Source organism: Trachymyrmex cornetzi, unplaced genomic scaffold (genome assembly GCF_001594075.2).
Source record: "Trachymyrmex cornetzi isolate Tcor2-1 unplaced genomic scaffold, Tcor1.1 scaffold205, whole genome shotgun sequence".
Taxonomy (NCBI): domain Eukaryota; kingdom Metazoa; phylum Arthropoda; class Insecta; order Hymenoptera; family Formicidae; genus Trachymyrmex; species Trachymyrmex cornetzi.
In genome coordinates, this window is record NW_017296691.1 from 1,656,990 (window position 1) to 1,674,052 (window position 17,063).

Genomic DNA, 17,063 nt, shown 5'->3' on the forward strand with positions numbered 1-17,063 from the left:
GCGACGCTGCCACAGCGAGAAAGGACCCATTCGGACAAGAACCTAATACGCGAGAAGGATAAGCACGATGAAAAAGAAGAATTAGTTCGGTTTTATTCTCGTCAAGATACTATAAGGACAGAACAAAGAGTTCATCCGTGGATTTTTCTTTCGGTATTATCATTCCCATAACTAGTCTTCCCCCGGTTTTTCTCTTTACGATTTATAATTAACGTAATTACGTAGGGCTTTCTTCTCATCGCGCATTACATAAATTCTACGCAAATCTGTCTGCGCTGTGAGTGACGGTGAAAAATCACGGTCGTTTCGGAAGTATTCACGAAACGCTACGCTCCGCTCAAATTAGCCTCTTTGCAGAAGGCCCAAATCCGTTAAACATTTTAATTAACTTGCGGATCTGAATAGTGTGATTTAAACGGCCGGCGAGAAACTACATTTTGCATCGATGCGTAACGTAGACAAAAAATGTAAAATTATCGCGAGGTGCTGAACCAGCAAAATTCAAGATATTTCAACGGTTTCTCTCGCAGCTGAGATCGTTCATTTTAAACGAGCTTCGCGTGCAAAAAATCAGGTCTTGATAAATCGACGGACATACCTGAACTTAGTGATGTCTGATCGCCTCGAAAGAAATTAGCAAACAAATACGTTGATTAAGTCATTTAATCGGATCACATTGTAGAATCAGCCCTAAATCCGCCTTCTACGAGAATAATGTGATCCGATGGATGTAGATGAGAATGTCGCGTTTCTGTCGTCGCCGTTCTCGTCTTCAAATATAAGATCAGACTAAGCAAAGGGACTAGATCTTCGCCGATCCTTCTCGGAATATCTACATATCGAGAAGCCTTCTGAAGGGAAACTTCGCCGATGGAATTCGTAACGAACCTTCACGTTGTCGTCTCGCGATCGACGACTCGCTTCGTTTCGTGTCTTGCTACCGCGAAGTCCTGTCCGCAGGGTAATTAGATTCCGTCGAGTGAGATCAAAGTCTACCGCCATTTCCATCCCCGCGAAAAGCTCCGCTTCTCGAAGTTTCTCGATGCGGTCGTTTTTCTTCTGGTGGCAAACTCTGAGAGAGCGTGTCGCCGAACTTTTTCGACGAGATCGCGGCGGAAATCTCCTCATGCAGCGGATGTAATCAATAAGTACGAAAGTAGTCGCACAATTGTTTCTTTCGTCATATTTCAAGAAAAATCATGAAATCTGTATATCCTTAATTTTTTTTATTTCTCTCTCTCTCTCTTCTCAATTTAATATATTTTTTTAATGAAAGTGATTACATAATTTTGTATGGCTATAATATTAGCGAATTATAATTTTTGATGAAATTTTGTTCAATGAAAATTAGATGTATAAAAATTAAAAAAGTCTTAAAGAATCGCCATTTAATAAAAACTAATTACTAGTAGTAGTTAAATGCTTTAATGACTAGAGTTGACTTCTTTTATACGATATGTAGCTATACGTCTTATTCAATTTCTTACAAAGGCACTTCGATCATTTTATAAAGACAAGATATAAAACAGACAAGAATCTTTTAAGAAAACCATTGTGCGACAGAGGAACGTTTCAGTTCCGGAGCAGATACATTCGATGCTCGCATGTGACATTGTGAAGTACAGACTGAGCAAGAGAAAAGAGACGGGCGAACCAATACCCGAGGGCACAGTGCGCTTTTACACCTTTTTCTCCGTAAATGTCTCGAGATAAACGTCCTACGGCGAGCCGTCGTACATGTCGCGGCAGTCCGTCGTCTGGCGCAGCCGTTCCGCCGACAGGAGGATCCCTGTGTCAGGACGAATTCATAACAGAGTCATAATTGCGGGACGGGTCCCGCAGTATGCATAATCCCGTAGTTAGCAGTTCTGCTTAACGATCCGCGAGAAGCAATCCCGACGTACCTGCCATGCTGCAGGATGGAGGCGTCCCGGCCAACCCGTCCCTTATTACCACCCTTGCATTCCGCTCCGTTCACGCTCTCTCTCTCTCTCTCTCTCTCTCGTCATCTCTGTGTAGGGCCATGCCTAAGCTATACATAGAAAGACGAGGGCACGTACCGCAGGGTACCGTACGTACGACTGGCGAAACCCTAGGACCTGAGTGTGACGCGACAAAAACCGTGGATAAAGAGCAGCAAAGGGTCCGAGAAGGAGGATGAGGATGGATCGTACACTCGTACTGGAAGAAGAGAGAAAGACGAAAGGGAACAGGAGAGTTCGTTAATTACAATCTCTCTGCCTGCCACCGTTCACCGCAAGCGACCACGAAAAGGATCGGAGGGAGGAGGATGCGAAGAACCATGGCAATATCGCTTTCGGACAGTGACGCGAACCGTCAACATGGATCATGGAAGTAGCAAGATGGATATTGCCATTCTTTAAGGTGGAAGGAAATTTCACTCGTTTTATCGAAACACAAGAGAATTCTAATCGACGAAGAATTATAATTACGCTTGTCTCGTAATTTAGTTTATACAGATCAAATACTAATAATCCGATTATAATTATCTTACTTGATATAACATAGCAGGCATAACAGATTTTAAATGCAATATAGTTGACGTAAATTGTAATATTTTAACAAAGTTATTTAGTCATAATTTATTTTTACAGACATTTCCGTTCGGATGATAAGTTATTTTAAATTTATAGAAATTTTATTATTGCATTTTATTAATGTATTTTCTAATTACAATAAGTGCTTTTGCTAATATTGCAGAATAGAGAAGTTTTAAATAATGAAGTTTATTCAGCTACGTAAAAATCCAGGCAAAAACATAGAAATAGAAAGCAAACGTAATACAACAAAATTGATACATTTAAATGAAACACACTAAACGAGTTCAATTTACGTGTCGTATATTACGTACCCTTTTGTTTTTGAAAGAATATATATGTACGAAGATCAGAAAAATGTTTTCCAAACGACAATAGCCAATTAGAGAAACATGTGATGTCGGTCGAATCTGATTCTATCAGAGATAAATGCATGAGAATACGCGCGAATAAGCGCTATATTTGTCTGCTTTGTTTCGTTAGATGGCATCTCTCGAACGCATCGATGCGAATAACGAAGCACCCTTAATTCAGCCTCGTAATTAATTATACTCCCGTTGTTGCCGTAGCGAGAATGTCCGATGGTGATTTGAAAAATTTGTTATAACTCACATGGACGTGCTCGTGAACGCTTCTCGCGCACGTATTCATTGCTGCACACACATAACTCGTCGTAATCATAGTTCAGCTTCATCGCTCTTATGATTATTTGGATTCGCGCGTGGCGTGTCGCGACAGTCTATCGGATTATCTCGCATCAGTGGCAATTTGAACTGACTAATTTATCGACAGTCTCGATATACACACATACACACACACATACACAGATTGATCTCGAATCAACTACTAGGTAGACATAGCTGCATCAACTCACCCGTATGCGTCCTTTGATGGGCCTTTAGATGCGAGCTCTTGGTGTACACCTTCTTGCACCCGGGGAATTGGCATTTGTGTATCCTGCGTTTCGTGTCGGGCGGACTGTGCTCGTTGCTCCTCGCGTGGTGCCTGTTGGCCACAGTGGTCGTGGTTGCAGTTGTGCCCGCGTGCGCGTGTTGCGTGCCGGCTACCGCGGGGAAGCCGTTCGCCGTGACGGAGATCAGTCTGGAAAAACACGATTTGCTTCCTCTCATTGGCTGTATTTTAACCACGTTGTAATTAGTCCGTTGCGCGCTGTCGAGGTGCGACATCCGTGAAACGGATCCCGTGCGTGTCACGGTTTACCATCCTCGACGAGTTAACGCGCGCGAAATAGCAAGTAGCGTGATCGGTAGACTGTTGAGTAATCGGCGCACGTCTCGTGCTTCAAAAGAAACGCGAGCGAATCGAGAAGAGCGCAATTCCGGCAACGGGTTAATGATGGATCGCGAGAGCGAATTGTTTTAAGTTTCTTACCCTGACGTAGCGAGAACGTTCCGAGGTTACTTCCCAACGTCAACTTTTTTTAACGAGCCCGTGTCTCTTTTTTTGTAAATTCCGTAGAAAATTGCCAGGAACGAATTGGATGGGATAAGTCGACCCGGAAAGTACGACCACTTTAAGTCAGGGAACGCCAGTTACAGTTAATCAAGATAATTTCCGAGCGAGACGTAACTATACGGCACATCCGTCTTTCGTAGAGTAAGTATCGCGTTAGTCGCTTGCCTCTTTCAATTCTAAAGGCAATTAAGTTTTCATTACCCAAGAATAGCAACAATGAGAGAACGTCAAAGAGGAACCGCTGGTATCTCTTTTACCGACCTTTTATCGTGGGACCTTTTAACGCGAGAAAAGAAATGCATGATATCATTCGGAGAAGAAAGTACGCGAATTTTATAACACTTACCTTGCAACACCCTGCGCGTTTCCAGCGGTAACCCTGACGATAGCACTCCTTCCGCCCGTGCCGTGAAGGTTGAGGTTGTGCACGTCGAGCATCGAACTTCCACTCGACGAGTGACTGGAGTTGGAATGACCTTGACCCGAACCGGGACTCGACGGCGGCGTCAGAATCTGACCTTCGCTTTCGCACCCGCTGTCCTCCTCCTCTTCGATTTCCTGCAGCAGCAAAACCATTATGCAATGAGATTACGATTAATAACGTAACGGGATTGATTGCACGGTCCGTGAATCGCTGCCGGGAATCATATCGGACTCGAACTGGTTACGGCAGACAAATAAACTGATGAGAATCGAATCGTGATCGCGCGATCTAACTCATTACGTCCAGGCTGGTTGCATCAATGCAACATCGCGCATCATATTGAATCCGAAATTGCTTTTGCGAAAGAGTAACTTCAATTGGATTAAAAAGTTAATTGGAAAGATGTCTTTACAAACTGGACATTTACAATAAATATATCGAATTCTTTTTATGTAACGTCCATGAATTTCAAACTCTTCACGCGTAAAATTAACTTTTAAAGTTTAAAAAAGTTGATGAGATTAAAAAAAATATTGTCACAAAATAAAAATCGATAATAATTTTTAGAACAAAAACTCCATCAGAATTTTTCAAAAATATTTTAACTTGTTACAAAGCAGCAAACATAAAAGAATATTTTTGTCTTTTATAAATTCATTTGTAATTAAATTATTTTACTAATTGAGCGTGGATTTTTAATTACCGTCAATTTTAAGTAAAATTTATTGATTGAAATCGCTAAACGTAACATACCTCGTGTTCCTCATCTTCCTCAAGGTCTTCACTCGGTTCTTTTTTAAGAATGAGCGCCGTGCAAGAGAGGGAAGGTGAACTGTCCCAGGACAGTGCTGAACACGCCGAACTCGCCGAGGACATCGATAAAGAATCGAGGTGACGATCGAGGAGATCCCTATCGCGTCCACTATCATTATGATCACCAGGACTGAATTTAATATCGTCCAGACAGAGAGGATCTCTTTCGTCTGACGACGTCGTCACCTGATTTACAAAGAAGAAGTATTTTAATTTCGTAAAATAATATTAAAATAATATTCTTATATTAAAATATAATATTAAAATATTCTAATAATATTAAAATAAATATTCTTTCTTTCTCATGAATCGAAGAAGGAGATAATAAAGTTATCAGCATTATATAAAAATACACACATAGAAATAACGTATATATAAACGAAAAAAAAAAAAAAGATTATTTATATAATATTAGAAAGAGAAAGATTCTCTCTAGGAAATTTTGATAATAGGCAAACTAATGATTTGTAAATATCGGCATAATCTAGTTACCTCCATTTTGATTGGGGGGTCGAATTGTGCGCTCGTTCCAGTGGACGTCGTCCACGAGATCGATGGTGCCCTGAAGAGGTTCCAGGGCGCTGTGTCCAATTCCGTGGGGAGTTTTTTGTACGATTGTAGCTTCGGCTCGTCCTTCAGGTACCTCTCCATCTCGTAGCATGTCTGAAAGAGAAGACGAGAGCTTGTTAGGAGACTGAAGCGACTTAAGTATCCCGCCAAGCCGCTCACGCAGAAATGGTGGCAATGGGCGGTTCTGTGGCTTAAATTTAATAGCCACAAAAGAGAGGGGAGGAAAGAAAACCAATTCATCATTGATCAGATGATATATATCGCTTTAATAATGGTTGGCCCTTCACACTTTTATATAGAATACTTAATAAATGTTTGATGAAAAATTTGTCAGAGTTCTGCGCAAGAAAAAAGTATAATAGGTCACCAGAATAATGTAATTTGACAAATTTATAAATTATTAGGACGTTCAAACAGTGATATTTCATCAGCTCTATTCACGTATAATTAAATCTTATAAATTATTTTAATAAAAATCAGTGATAAAAATTGAGCGTATGAAAATATTTCGAATAGATGAATCGCTTAATGTAAAATCAAAAAGTGAAATATTTTTTCTTGCAATATATTTAATCTACTTGTATAGACGCTCGTTTGCGGCGATTGCGAAGCAAGCCTCAAATGCTGCAGAAATTATCTTTAGGAGTCAAGCATCCCATATGGGAAGGTACATCGCCGTCAACGCAACTACTCGTGAGTTTGCGAAGTTGATGCTCTCCCATAGGCTGTGCCAGTTTGGTACAGTTCCTTGGAGAGAGTACAAAGTTATGCTACTCACTGCGAGGAATTATGCACCAACTATACCACACAAATGAGATTATAGCACCCCCCGTTCTGGTTAAGTCTCCTTCGGGTCCTTCGTCCTGTCGACTTCTCTTTGAACGCTTCGCACAGTAAATAAACATGAAATAATAGCTACGCCATAATATAGCTTGCTATTTTAATACGTATTGCGTACGTAAGTTTTAAACACTAACAATATTATGAAACAACGTCTGTTCAGCTTTGCGAGAATTCGATTATCGATTCTTCCAGGAATTAAGACCGTCCATTTTCACTTCAACGCCATTGTTTCCACTTACTTTAATGAAATTCTTTACATTATTACAGTCAAAGAAAATGTAATAAGATACAGTTAATGTGAACAAAAGGCAGACAATGGACGCAAAAATAAGAAACGTTTAATGTGCAATTTCGTATATTGTGTCATTCGCTTTTTTAATTAAATTGCATGCAATTTTATTATTTTCTAATACGTTTACATTTACATATAAATGATATTTATATTTTTCTTTCGTAACAGTTTTGTAACTTATTTCTTCTTATTATTGTTATATTCATGCGAAGGCGAGTTCACTATCATATCATTATCGAGATCAACAACAGTATTAATTATTGAACACAGTATTCTGTAGGAGTAAATTATGCCAGTGTTGAACAGTCATATTATTCTTCTTTCCGCCTGCGAGCTAAAAATGATAGCTGACGCAAGCATTCTTTGTGCACTTTGGTATCTTCCTTCGGGCATTGTCTGCCAATTTATTATTCGCCCTAACGGTTACCATCAGGAGCGGCGGTTCTGTCTGACGCTATTACAAATGAAGCTATTCGGCTTTTATAAAGCTACTTTAAGAACGTTTGTTACATGCCGACGCTGGTAGCGGCATAATATGGTCCATCGAGAAATATGTTCTTAACGTCATGGCACCACACGTCTTAATAAACTGCCTCTTTACACCAGACAATTAAATTACGGTCCACTTCAGCTTTTTAAAAACAAAATTTAAAAGTACAATGCCTACAGCCTGTTTTATGTTAAGTCTTCGATTAAAAAGTGTGCGGGAACTAAGTGAATTAGGAAGTACTGTTTTTCGCGGTGAGTGAATTGGCTTTTGAAACCGCAATATAAAATTAAAGGAGGAAGTGTGCAAGGCTTCCTTAGTTATCTTTAATACCGTAATTTACGATAAGTACGTCTAGAATCAAACAACGAGCAAGAAGTCAAGTCTATTTTCCCGTCTGACAAAGATTCTTCGGGAACTGCAAAAAATGGCTTCGCGCCGAAGTTCGAGGGCTGCGTCTAATGCCGTCGGTCCCTTCTGCGAGAAAAATAATCGCCGCCGGGCTCCTTCATTATTCACGATTAAAGTTCGTCCGGGGGCACCGTGGGTACGACTAACGGCGTTAATATAACTTGGAAAGGAATTTTATCACTCGCTTAGGGACCGTTTCTCCTTCCCTGGGGCTTGCTCCAGCATCAACTGAACTTTACTAATCCTGACCTCCGAGGCACAGCTCTATATATAGACGACCGATCTATCCGTCGACTTAATCTGTCAGAAAATCTTCGAGGAAAACAACGTTAATCGTCGTTGCAAATAGAACGATATTAATGCGTTCGAAAACCATGTGAATATTGATTGATTCTAATTAAAGACGTTTAATGTTTAAATAAGTAAAATATTTTAAATATATATCTTTTAATAAAACAATTAAAATCAACAAGGTAAACGAAAAACTAGAAAGAAAAATATAAAGTTCTGTAAAACGAAGGAAAACGAAAAGGAAAAGTATGTCTCTGTTAAACGGATTCATTATTGAAATAAAAAGGTATAAAAGGAAATATTTTAGATTAATATTGAGAATAATGAGATAATGGGAAATAGATCATGCTTGCATAATGAAAACTCTTTGATTATTCAATTTCAAAGCAAATGTTAATATTTAATAATTATTATGATAAACTTTATACTTAACTAAAACAAAAGCATTTGCAAACTCATGCTTAAATAATTTGTGAACAGTATCAAAATTTCATCGTTTGTTATGATGTAATGTACAGTGATATTGATTCTACAGCATCGTAATCCATCGCTAAACAGGAAGCAAATGCATTTACGAGGCTTAGTTACACGGTTCGCTTTCGGGGAAACGGAGTTCAATCTTTCGCAGTTCCTAGATTATTCCGGGAAGGTGGATGGTTTCGCGGAAGATATTTTAATTTTCTTTGTTTCTCCCCGTAACGGTAATCCCGGCTCTCTCAGTTCTGCTTAGAAGTGCGCTGCGCGAAGGAATTGCCGGGAAAAATAACCGGGAGCTTTCCGGTTAAGCGCACACTCGTAGCCCGTAGCTTTACGACTTCGCAGAGACGAGCCGAAGCGCCTTCTTTCGCTATTGGCTGCGTTAAATCCAAAACTGCGTAATAATTTAGAAGCTCACGGTGGTGTCCGTCTGTGTGTCCGCGGTCGATCACAATAGCCACACTAACGTTTTCCGCCGGAGTGCCCTATAAGCATTCGAATTGCGGAATTCTCTATTACGCTTTTCGTGATGAGCCCGCAGGCCATTCATCCGCAGATTTATGCGACCCTTCGCCGCCCTCTTCGTCATTGCCATGGAATTCCACCGGTGAAATTATACAGTTTGAGAACTTGTTCGCTCATTTCATGTACACGGCTATTTTAAATACAGGAACATCGTCGTTTCATTTCCATGTGCGGTTTTGTTCGAGTTCTCGATTATATATAACTTAATTAAGTGTAAGAGTCGTGACGAATGTGTGACGTATTCAATATTGATAAACTGGTTTAGATGCACTCAAAGTTGTATCACCAATTTCTACGAGTGATATTCCTCTCGTGGGACTTGAGCAAACACTCGGTGAGTGCGAATTTTTTTTTTTTACGATGTTTACTTTCTTTTAGCTGACGAAGGAATCGTCGCTGCGAGGGACAGCGGCAATAAAAAAATTCCATGGATCGATAGGCCGAATGCTCGATGAAAAAGAACGATGAAAGGAGACCGTCTCGCCATTATGTTTTATAGGTAAACCTGTAAGCCATTTCCAGCGAATTTATGAGATTCCAGCAATTCCGCTGCATCACATACGCGATCAACGAAAACATTCTCGTTGCTCGTCAAACATTACGTCAAATATTAAAGTGTAATTATTCAAATATTAGGATAATATTTTAAGTGTGATCAAAAATATGAGCAAATTTCAGACTTTTTACAGGTATTAATACTTACTTATTACATTAATAATAATATTATTATTAGATATGCAATATGCATCAAATATTATATTATGTAAAGGTTAAGTAACACTCAATATATATTTCTTAAAATTGATCGTGAAGCGTATATTATATCATCGACACATTTATTATTAAAATAGTTTTAGATTTAAGCACATTAATTATAACCATCAAATTTAACATCAATCGATGTTATTGTTCACATAAATTCTTAATAATAATCGTAAAAATTCGTATATATAGAGATGGTACAAAACTCTCATGATTTCGCAGGACATATAATTTGATTTTCTGACGACCTAGTTGCAATTACGTCTCATTCGGTATCACGTAATGTTGTGATATCAAAGGACATTTGCGGATTTTTATTTCCCATGGAACCACGGGGACTTTCGACCAACGAGGTCATATCTAAAAGGGAAAACGTCTTCGTCGGGCTCAATGGGCGCAGAAACAGTTCGGAGATAATGGTCACTCTCTACGACCGATAAGACCGTTCTTAATGATAACGGCATCATTTCAGAGTTTGTGTAGGATAGAGCTCGATTCGTCGGTGGGCTATCACATCGGACAAACAGTAAGAAGAAAAAAAAAAGAAAGAGAAAAGAAAATCGACTGAATCGTGGAGCGGAGCGCGAAATCTGAACGGACAAAGAGGACATCGAAAACCCCATCTTGGATTCTTAAAATCTCTTATCGGAACCCGCTCGTAGATCCCTGAAAGCCGGACTCTTCTCTCTAGAGGCTAGCTGTCACCTTCTTCTTCCCTCTATCTTCTTCTCTTTTTATCTCCTAACTGTAGTTTACGCAAACTCAAATCTCGCGTTACTCAACCCCGATTCGACAGTAACGAGACCGGAATCCGCTGGATCTGGCGGTAACAATAAAATAAAGTATTTTCAAGGAGCCATGTGCCTTTCTGAAGCGGCAGGCTCGAACGTCGAGAACGCAGCTGGTGAGAGCCTCGACGGTGGGAAATGCTAAGAGGGAGGAAGTGAGAAGCGAGAAGAGAAAGCGAGCCACCCCCGAGGAGAAAGATAATCTTCGCCCGTCGGCGGAATTTCGCGCGGTGGATTCACCTTTTCTTCCCTCTCGCGCATTTTTCAGCCCTCACCTCGCGCACCCATCCTGGCGGACGTGAAGTTCCGCAGTAATTCCACGGGACTGTCATTAACAGAGCTCTCGCGGCTCGCTCGAGAGCGAATGAATGATAACCCGAACTCGCATTCGCGCACGAGCCCGTGCGCGCACTCGCGAGCGACCGTCGATGCATTTCAGCCCTCCCGCTAGGAGGACCACCACGGTGGCGGTCTGCCAGGTCGTTAAAGAGATCCCCGCGACTTTAAGGGCGCCGTAAACCCGCGAATTTATCTTGTCCTTTCCTCCTACTTCCCAGCTCCCCGCGCGTCTCTCTCCTTTCGTCTGATCCCACCCACCCTCGCCGCCGTTTTCGGAACGACGAAATTTGGAAAGCGCGGTCGAGGTCGCCTCTTCCATCTCTGTCCCATCCTTTCTTTTAATCGTGCACCCTCTGGTTCCTCTCATTCTTTTCAAGTGGCAGCGGAAAGAAGGGGGCGATCAGGTGCTTTCCATGGATATCGGAGCTCTCCGGCTCGCGGACTGATTAAATGGAGTGTACCGTATCTTAATCTCGTACCGTATGCGCGTTCTCGTTCTGCGTTTGGAGATACGAAACCTCGGGAGCGACAGTACTTTGGGGCCAGCGCAAGGATTTACGATTCTGGCCCTTCGAGCGTTTGAACTGCTATCTCGATTTTGCAGACTCGAGGGAAGTATCGAATGGTGGAGCATCGTGCCAGCTTTTGTATCGCAGATTGTCTCTTGTTCTAGTTATATTCTAATCCGAGATACTAAATACATATTATTCAGGTAACATTTCAAAATATAAAGAAACTTGGTAATAACGTTTTTATCGCGTACATGAAAAGAATTGTTTTGCTGAAGAGTACCTAAAAAGTTAGCTACATATAGATAAAAATCACTTTGTTGAACTACCAAATTGACAATTGTAGAACGCTCAAATTAATTACTGGAATGTCAAAGCTTTTCGTAGCATTGATCATTATGTGTGAATTTTCTATATAATTATTTTCATGGTCCAATAAAAGTACTTCAGTAACATCGTTCTTTTCACATGTACTTGTATAGGAGAAGCAAATTATATTCATAATAGAGCTACATCACAAATACATCCAATATTCCAATATTAATTTAAAAAATTATTTTACATGTAATAATAAACTGAAAATTAACAAATATTTTTTTTCGTAATTTCATCTTCTACATACAAATTATTATTGATTAATCTTACATACAATAATTTTTCGATTCTTTACTACTCATTATAGGTCGTTTGTGTTCAAGTTAATTTTCATTACATTTACAAACATATACCAATTATTAAATGAGTTTTACGTATACCTTAACATATTTAGAAAATATTTATGAAGTTGTGTATCTCAAAAAAGGAAAGAACAGAGACTGTATTTAGACAAGTGCGCCTGATGTTTCAAAGAAAGGAAATACGCATGACATGAATGATCCAATCGTGTGTACTAAGGGGGTTACTATATTTCAGATCTTAAAAGATATTACACGGTTCTTAAATGTTGTCAGCGAAATCTTTCTCTAGAATGATATCGATCGCGTGGCGTCTAGTCCGGATCCATTGAGGAAATCCTAGCGAGGCGACATTCAAGGGAATGGCATCTAGAACGCGAGATCGTGGAGAGATACCATCCAGTCTGATCGTGTTTCGAGGCTTATGGTTTTCCTCCGCCATTCCGGTCGTCCACTCGAAAACGCGACGGAACGCCGTTATAGCGAAGACGATATCCCGGGGGTCAGGGTTAACGACGCTAACAAGCCGTGGCTGAGTGACTTACGACTAATTCAGCATCCATCCTCTTTCTCTTTTCCCTTCCTCTCCGCTTATGTCTCGCGATGATGATTCTCGGACAGATGCCTAAGAAGAGAAAGAAACGAAGACCCGGTACAAAGAGAGAGAGAGAGAGAGAAAGAGAGAGCGGCTCTTCTTGTCCGGCCAATAGAATGCAATGAGGGCTAGCTAGGCTCGTTAGGGTGCAGCAATCGTACATACATACAGCGAGACGAGACAATTGTTTGTTATTGTTATGACGTCACCTTGTTAAGAGCGCCTTCGTGCTTCTAAGCTTGTTAACCGGTAATTTGTTACTGCTGCGATTCGTGGTAAGGAAATGAGGGAAAAGGAGCGGAAGTGAGCGTACCAGCTAGCAAACGATTTCCGGGTGTGTACAAACGTGAGCGATATATGTACTGCAGTGCTCCTTAAAGAGGAACGAATTCGTGTAGGTTGTTCATGTGAACTCCAGTCTAAGCCAGCGTTATTCAGTGCGATTCAAGAGTGTATAGTATCATTCATTCATTCTCGTAGACATGTTTAATGACATGTTTTGGTTAGCATCTGTAAATCTTGATCTATTAGAATAGAACTTGTGTGTGTCGACATTATACTGTTAAATCTATATTGTGTCAAATTTAACTTAATATAAGTCACCACGCTGCTCTTATTCTATATATATCGTCGTTATTTTAGACTAAAACAATGGTTAAATTTTACACTATAAATTTAACGGTGTAATGGCGACAAAACATCTCTTGTCAAATAAAGTCACACAAATTTGAGGTAGATAACGAGGGATACCGTAAAATGAAATAATTGGCTCGTAATGCACGACAATGATGAATCGCAACGTAGGAACCGTTTGCTTCAGAGGGTAAATTTATCTACGGCGCACGTTCCATCGCAATATCGGGTGTAATAGCAACTAAGCAAACAGCCGATTTTTATTAGCCCCTACAGTTCCTTTGTGAGAGGATAGGGGCTTATCGTCGAGAAGGAATCCTCTTGCGCTGCCTGCGCTCGCCTTCTCATTGGCCGTCCTCTCTCGTTCCTCAGCAGCGGCCTTCAAAGCCAGCGGCAGCCCTCGACGAAGATTCGGAACACGAGAGGGATCACTGCCAAGGATCATAGGGTTCAAATTCCTGGAAGAACCGCAAACTAACTGGCGTACAGTCGATACCAGAAAGGTATTCGGCCTCGAGCCAGCTCAGGAACCATACATGGCTCCGTAGAAACACGTGCATGCATGGAAACACATACACACGTACGAATCGATCGGGACGCATGTTGCGTAACCATTCTGGTCTCATACTACCATCGAGATGATTCTCCCAAAGACGTCGTTACCGCCGTAGGTCGCAATCTTCTTCGCTTTCGAGCAAATCGAGCAAAAACTCGCCCTCAACGTCGACGCCGTCGTTCCTCGGGATCGTTCACATTCCTCGAGATTCTTTCGTGGTAGCCTTTCTTCTCCCGTTCCATCCCCTGCGCGTGATATGCTCGTCGGACAATTTTCCGCGCTTTTTTCTCCATCGCGAGCCGTGATATTTCTCCGTTTCTATTTAATCATTACAATTTCTCTTATTTTGTTCGCAAATACGATCATAATTAATATCACGTGGATGTTTTATAATTATAAATACTAATTTTGCCTGAAAAATGTTCAAAGCAATATTCTAATACAATTAAATATATAGTCAATTTTCAGTCCTCGTGAATTTCATGTAGGAATATATATATAGAGAGAGAGAGAGAGAGAATAAATCGTATAGAATTATTTAAAAACAATATAATGCTTTGAAAAACAATGCGATTACTAAATATTTAATTAAAAATAATACATGTGTACACCGTAAATATAATCTTTATTTTTATCACTTGTTTTTATTGATATAGACAATATAAATTGTAATTATTAAATTGTATAAACTGTTGATACCTCTGTTAAAAGAGGTGATAATGCAACATGCACATATAATATCGAATAATTATAGGATAATAGTAATTGATTTACACCGAGTTATTTATACGAAGAAGCGTTGTATTGGACTTTCTCATATAAATCTCAACGATTTTAATTCGTCGAACGTTATCGATTAAAACGTCAGAGTCGGGTGATACGCCGTATGACAGGTGACATTGATGAGCGACCGAATGGCCGCTCGAAATTTACACGAAGCAATTATTCGTGAGAGAAATAAAATCTTCGATTGGGAAAAAAGACGGAACCAAATAAACGGACATGCCGATAACACGTATATTCTCGATGTTTCCTTCGTCGTGCTAGATTTAATCATTAATGGACAAAATTATCGTGATACAAATCTCCGCGTTGGTCTTCCATCAAGTCAGGGAGAGAGCTAATTGATCACGTACTGTGTAATAGACATTCAGTGACCCATAAAGACACAATAGAAGAAGAAGAAGCATCTAAGAGTAAACAAATTGGAAATCATCTAGGTATAACGAATTTGATTTTCTTTGCTTGTCAACCAGATTGCTTACACGTGCTTGCACAAATGATCCCCCCGCCTATGAACGATACAAAATAATTTTTTTTTAAAGAATGATTTATACAAATGATTATATTTGGAATTAATGAGATTATTACGTGACAATGACATAAATGTATTTTTTTCTATGTGATTATCTACAAATATGGCAATATATAATATATATACTCGTCCAAAAACCATAAATTTTTAACAATTATTTATTTTGCACTGGTTATTTTACATGATTCAATATGTCGTATATAATTCCATTGTATATTAATATAATATATTTTTTGTAAATAATTCTATAAATTTCGTTCAGATAATATAAATAACATTTTAAAGTAAAATATAGATTAAAATATCGGAGGGATTAAGAATTAATCTTTATTTCGTCGTCTATTTCCCGGAGTTACGTATTTTGGAAAATAGCATATCATATGACAAACGTGTTAGTGAACGACGAAGAAAAAGCAATATGGCGGATGTTGGAACGAGATGAAATGCATCGACCGGTTTTGCCAGTAGTGAAATATGTATCCGCCATGTCCGCTGAGCGGAGTGGTGGAGTAGTTTGAGTCTTCTATTCGCGATAAATGGCGAGGATGAGTGGACGGAGATGTCAATACGTCATCCTCGTGCATCTACCGCATCACAGAAGCTGATGAGAACGTGCCAGCGAAGAGACACAAGCGGGTTGGGGAAGGAATGAAGGCGACGATAAAAGAAAGTTATGTATAAAAAAGAATAGAGGATTTTAACAGAAAAAAGATGAAACACAGGGAATTTTTAAAATATGTGAGATAAATTGTGATGTATATGGAAATGTAGATAAATGGGAATAATTGTGTAAATTGCACTGATAAAACAGTTATTAATACTTGTGGCGAAATGTAAATATACAAAAACAATTGCCAATAGCAAGATTTTAATAAGACACCCCAATAAAATGCTAATAAAAGATTCTTGCATTAAACGGTAAGTTTCTGTTAAACAAGTAAATTAGTAATTTTTTTATTTGTTGAATTAACAAAATCCTTAACTAGAAATGCCACAATCTTTGGAAATTAAAATGATACTTAAAAAAATAATTGCTTAAATTATGTTTACGACTTAGCAAATTTATTAATAGTAAGCATAGAAAATGTGAACAGTTTATGGGAAGAAGATCAGGTTTGAGATCTTGTTGGTCAGCTTGCAAAACAAGATTCATAACTCAGTGCGCTTCCTTCTTTTTCTTTTCAATAATTCTCCACCTCAAAGTCGTCTCGGCGGAGATTACTATTGAGAGTACGATTTCTTCGTTGCTCTCCCCCTGCTCTTTCCTCTCCGATGCTCTCTATTTCGACCGATTAGCTACCGCTTCCTAGTCGGCAGTCACAGTTCGCGTGCGGTTCTGCCTACCTCGGTCTTCGTAAATCTAGGTAATGAGGCGTGACGAAATGCAGAGCTCTACCTGACGAACTGTAATGCTGGGGACTGACGATTGATTCTGATCTCGTCTTGTATTCATGGCAAATTCATTCGCTTAACTCACCGCATTCGCCGCTCACAATTTGTTCTGTGGAATATTTGACTTCCTGGCTCCTTATCCTTATAGTCAGTTATAAATAAGCGTTCAAAGAACGATGCAAGCAATTTAAAGAACCCGAATATTATACTCCACGTAAAATTAAATTCCACGATGTTATGAATAACAAATTAATTTAATGGTAAACATTTATTATGCGCATTTATTATTATCATTACAACCAAATTATAATAGCAATTGAATATTGAATTTAT

At 39.5% G+C, this 17,063-nt stretch overlaps 1 protein-coding gene across 4 annotated transcripts in view; it reads right to left on the reverse strand.

Moving 5' to 3' along the window:
• LOC108759806 (Krueppel-like factor 6) overlaps positions 1-17,063 on the reverse strand; it is a 344,813-nt gene that overhangs the window by 14,215 nt on the left and 313,535 nt on the right. For all 4 annotated transcript variants that reach the window (XM_018505442.1, XM_018505445.1, XM_018505444.1 and 1 more), the window contains 4 exons: positions 5,764-5,934; positions 5,212-5,457; positions 4,381-4,592; positions 3,433-3,659 (listed from right to left, as the gene is read on the reverse strand). In XM_018505442.1, the coding sequence (XP_018360944.1) occupies positions 3,433-3,659; positions 4,381-4,592; positions 5,212-5,457; positions 5,764-5,934 (856 nt within the window). The remainder of the gene's footprint in view (positions 1-3,432; positions 3,660-4,380; positions 4,593-5,211; positions 5,458-5,763; positions 5,935-17,063) is intronic.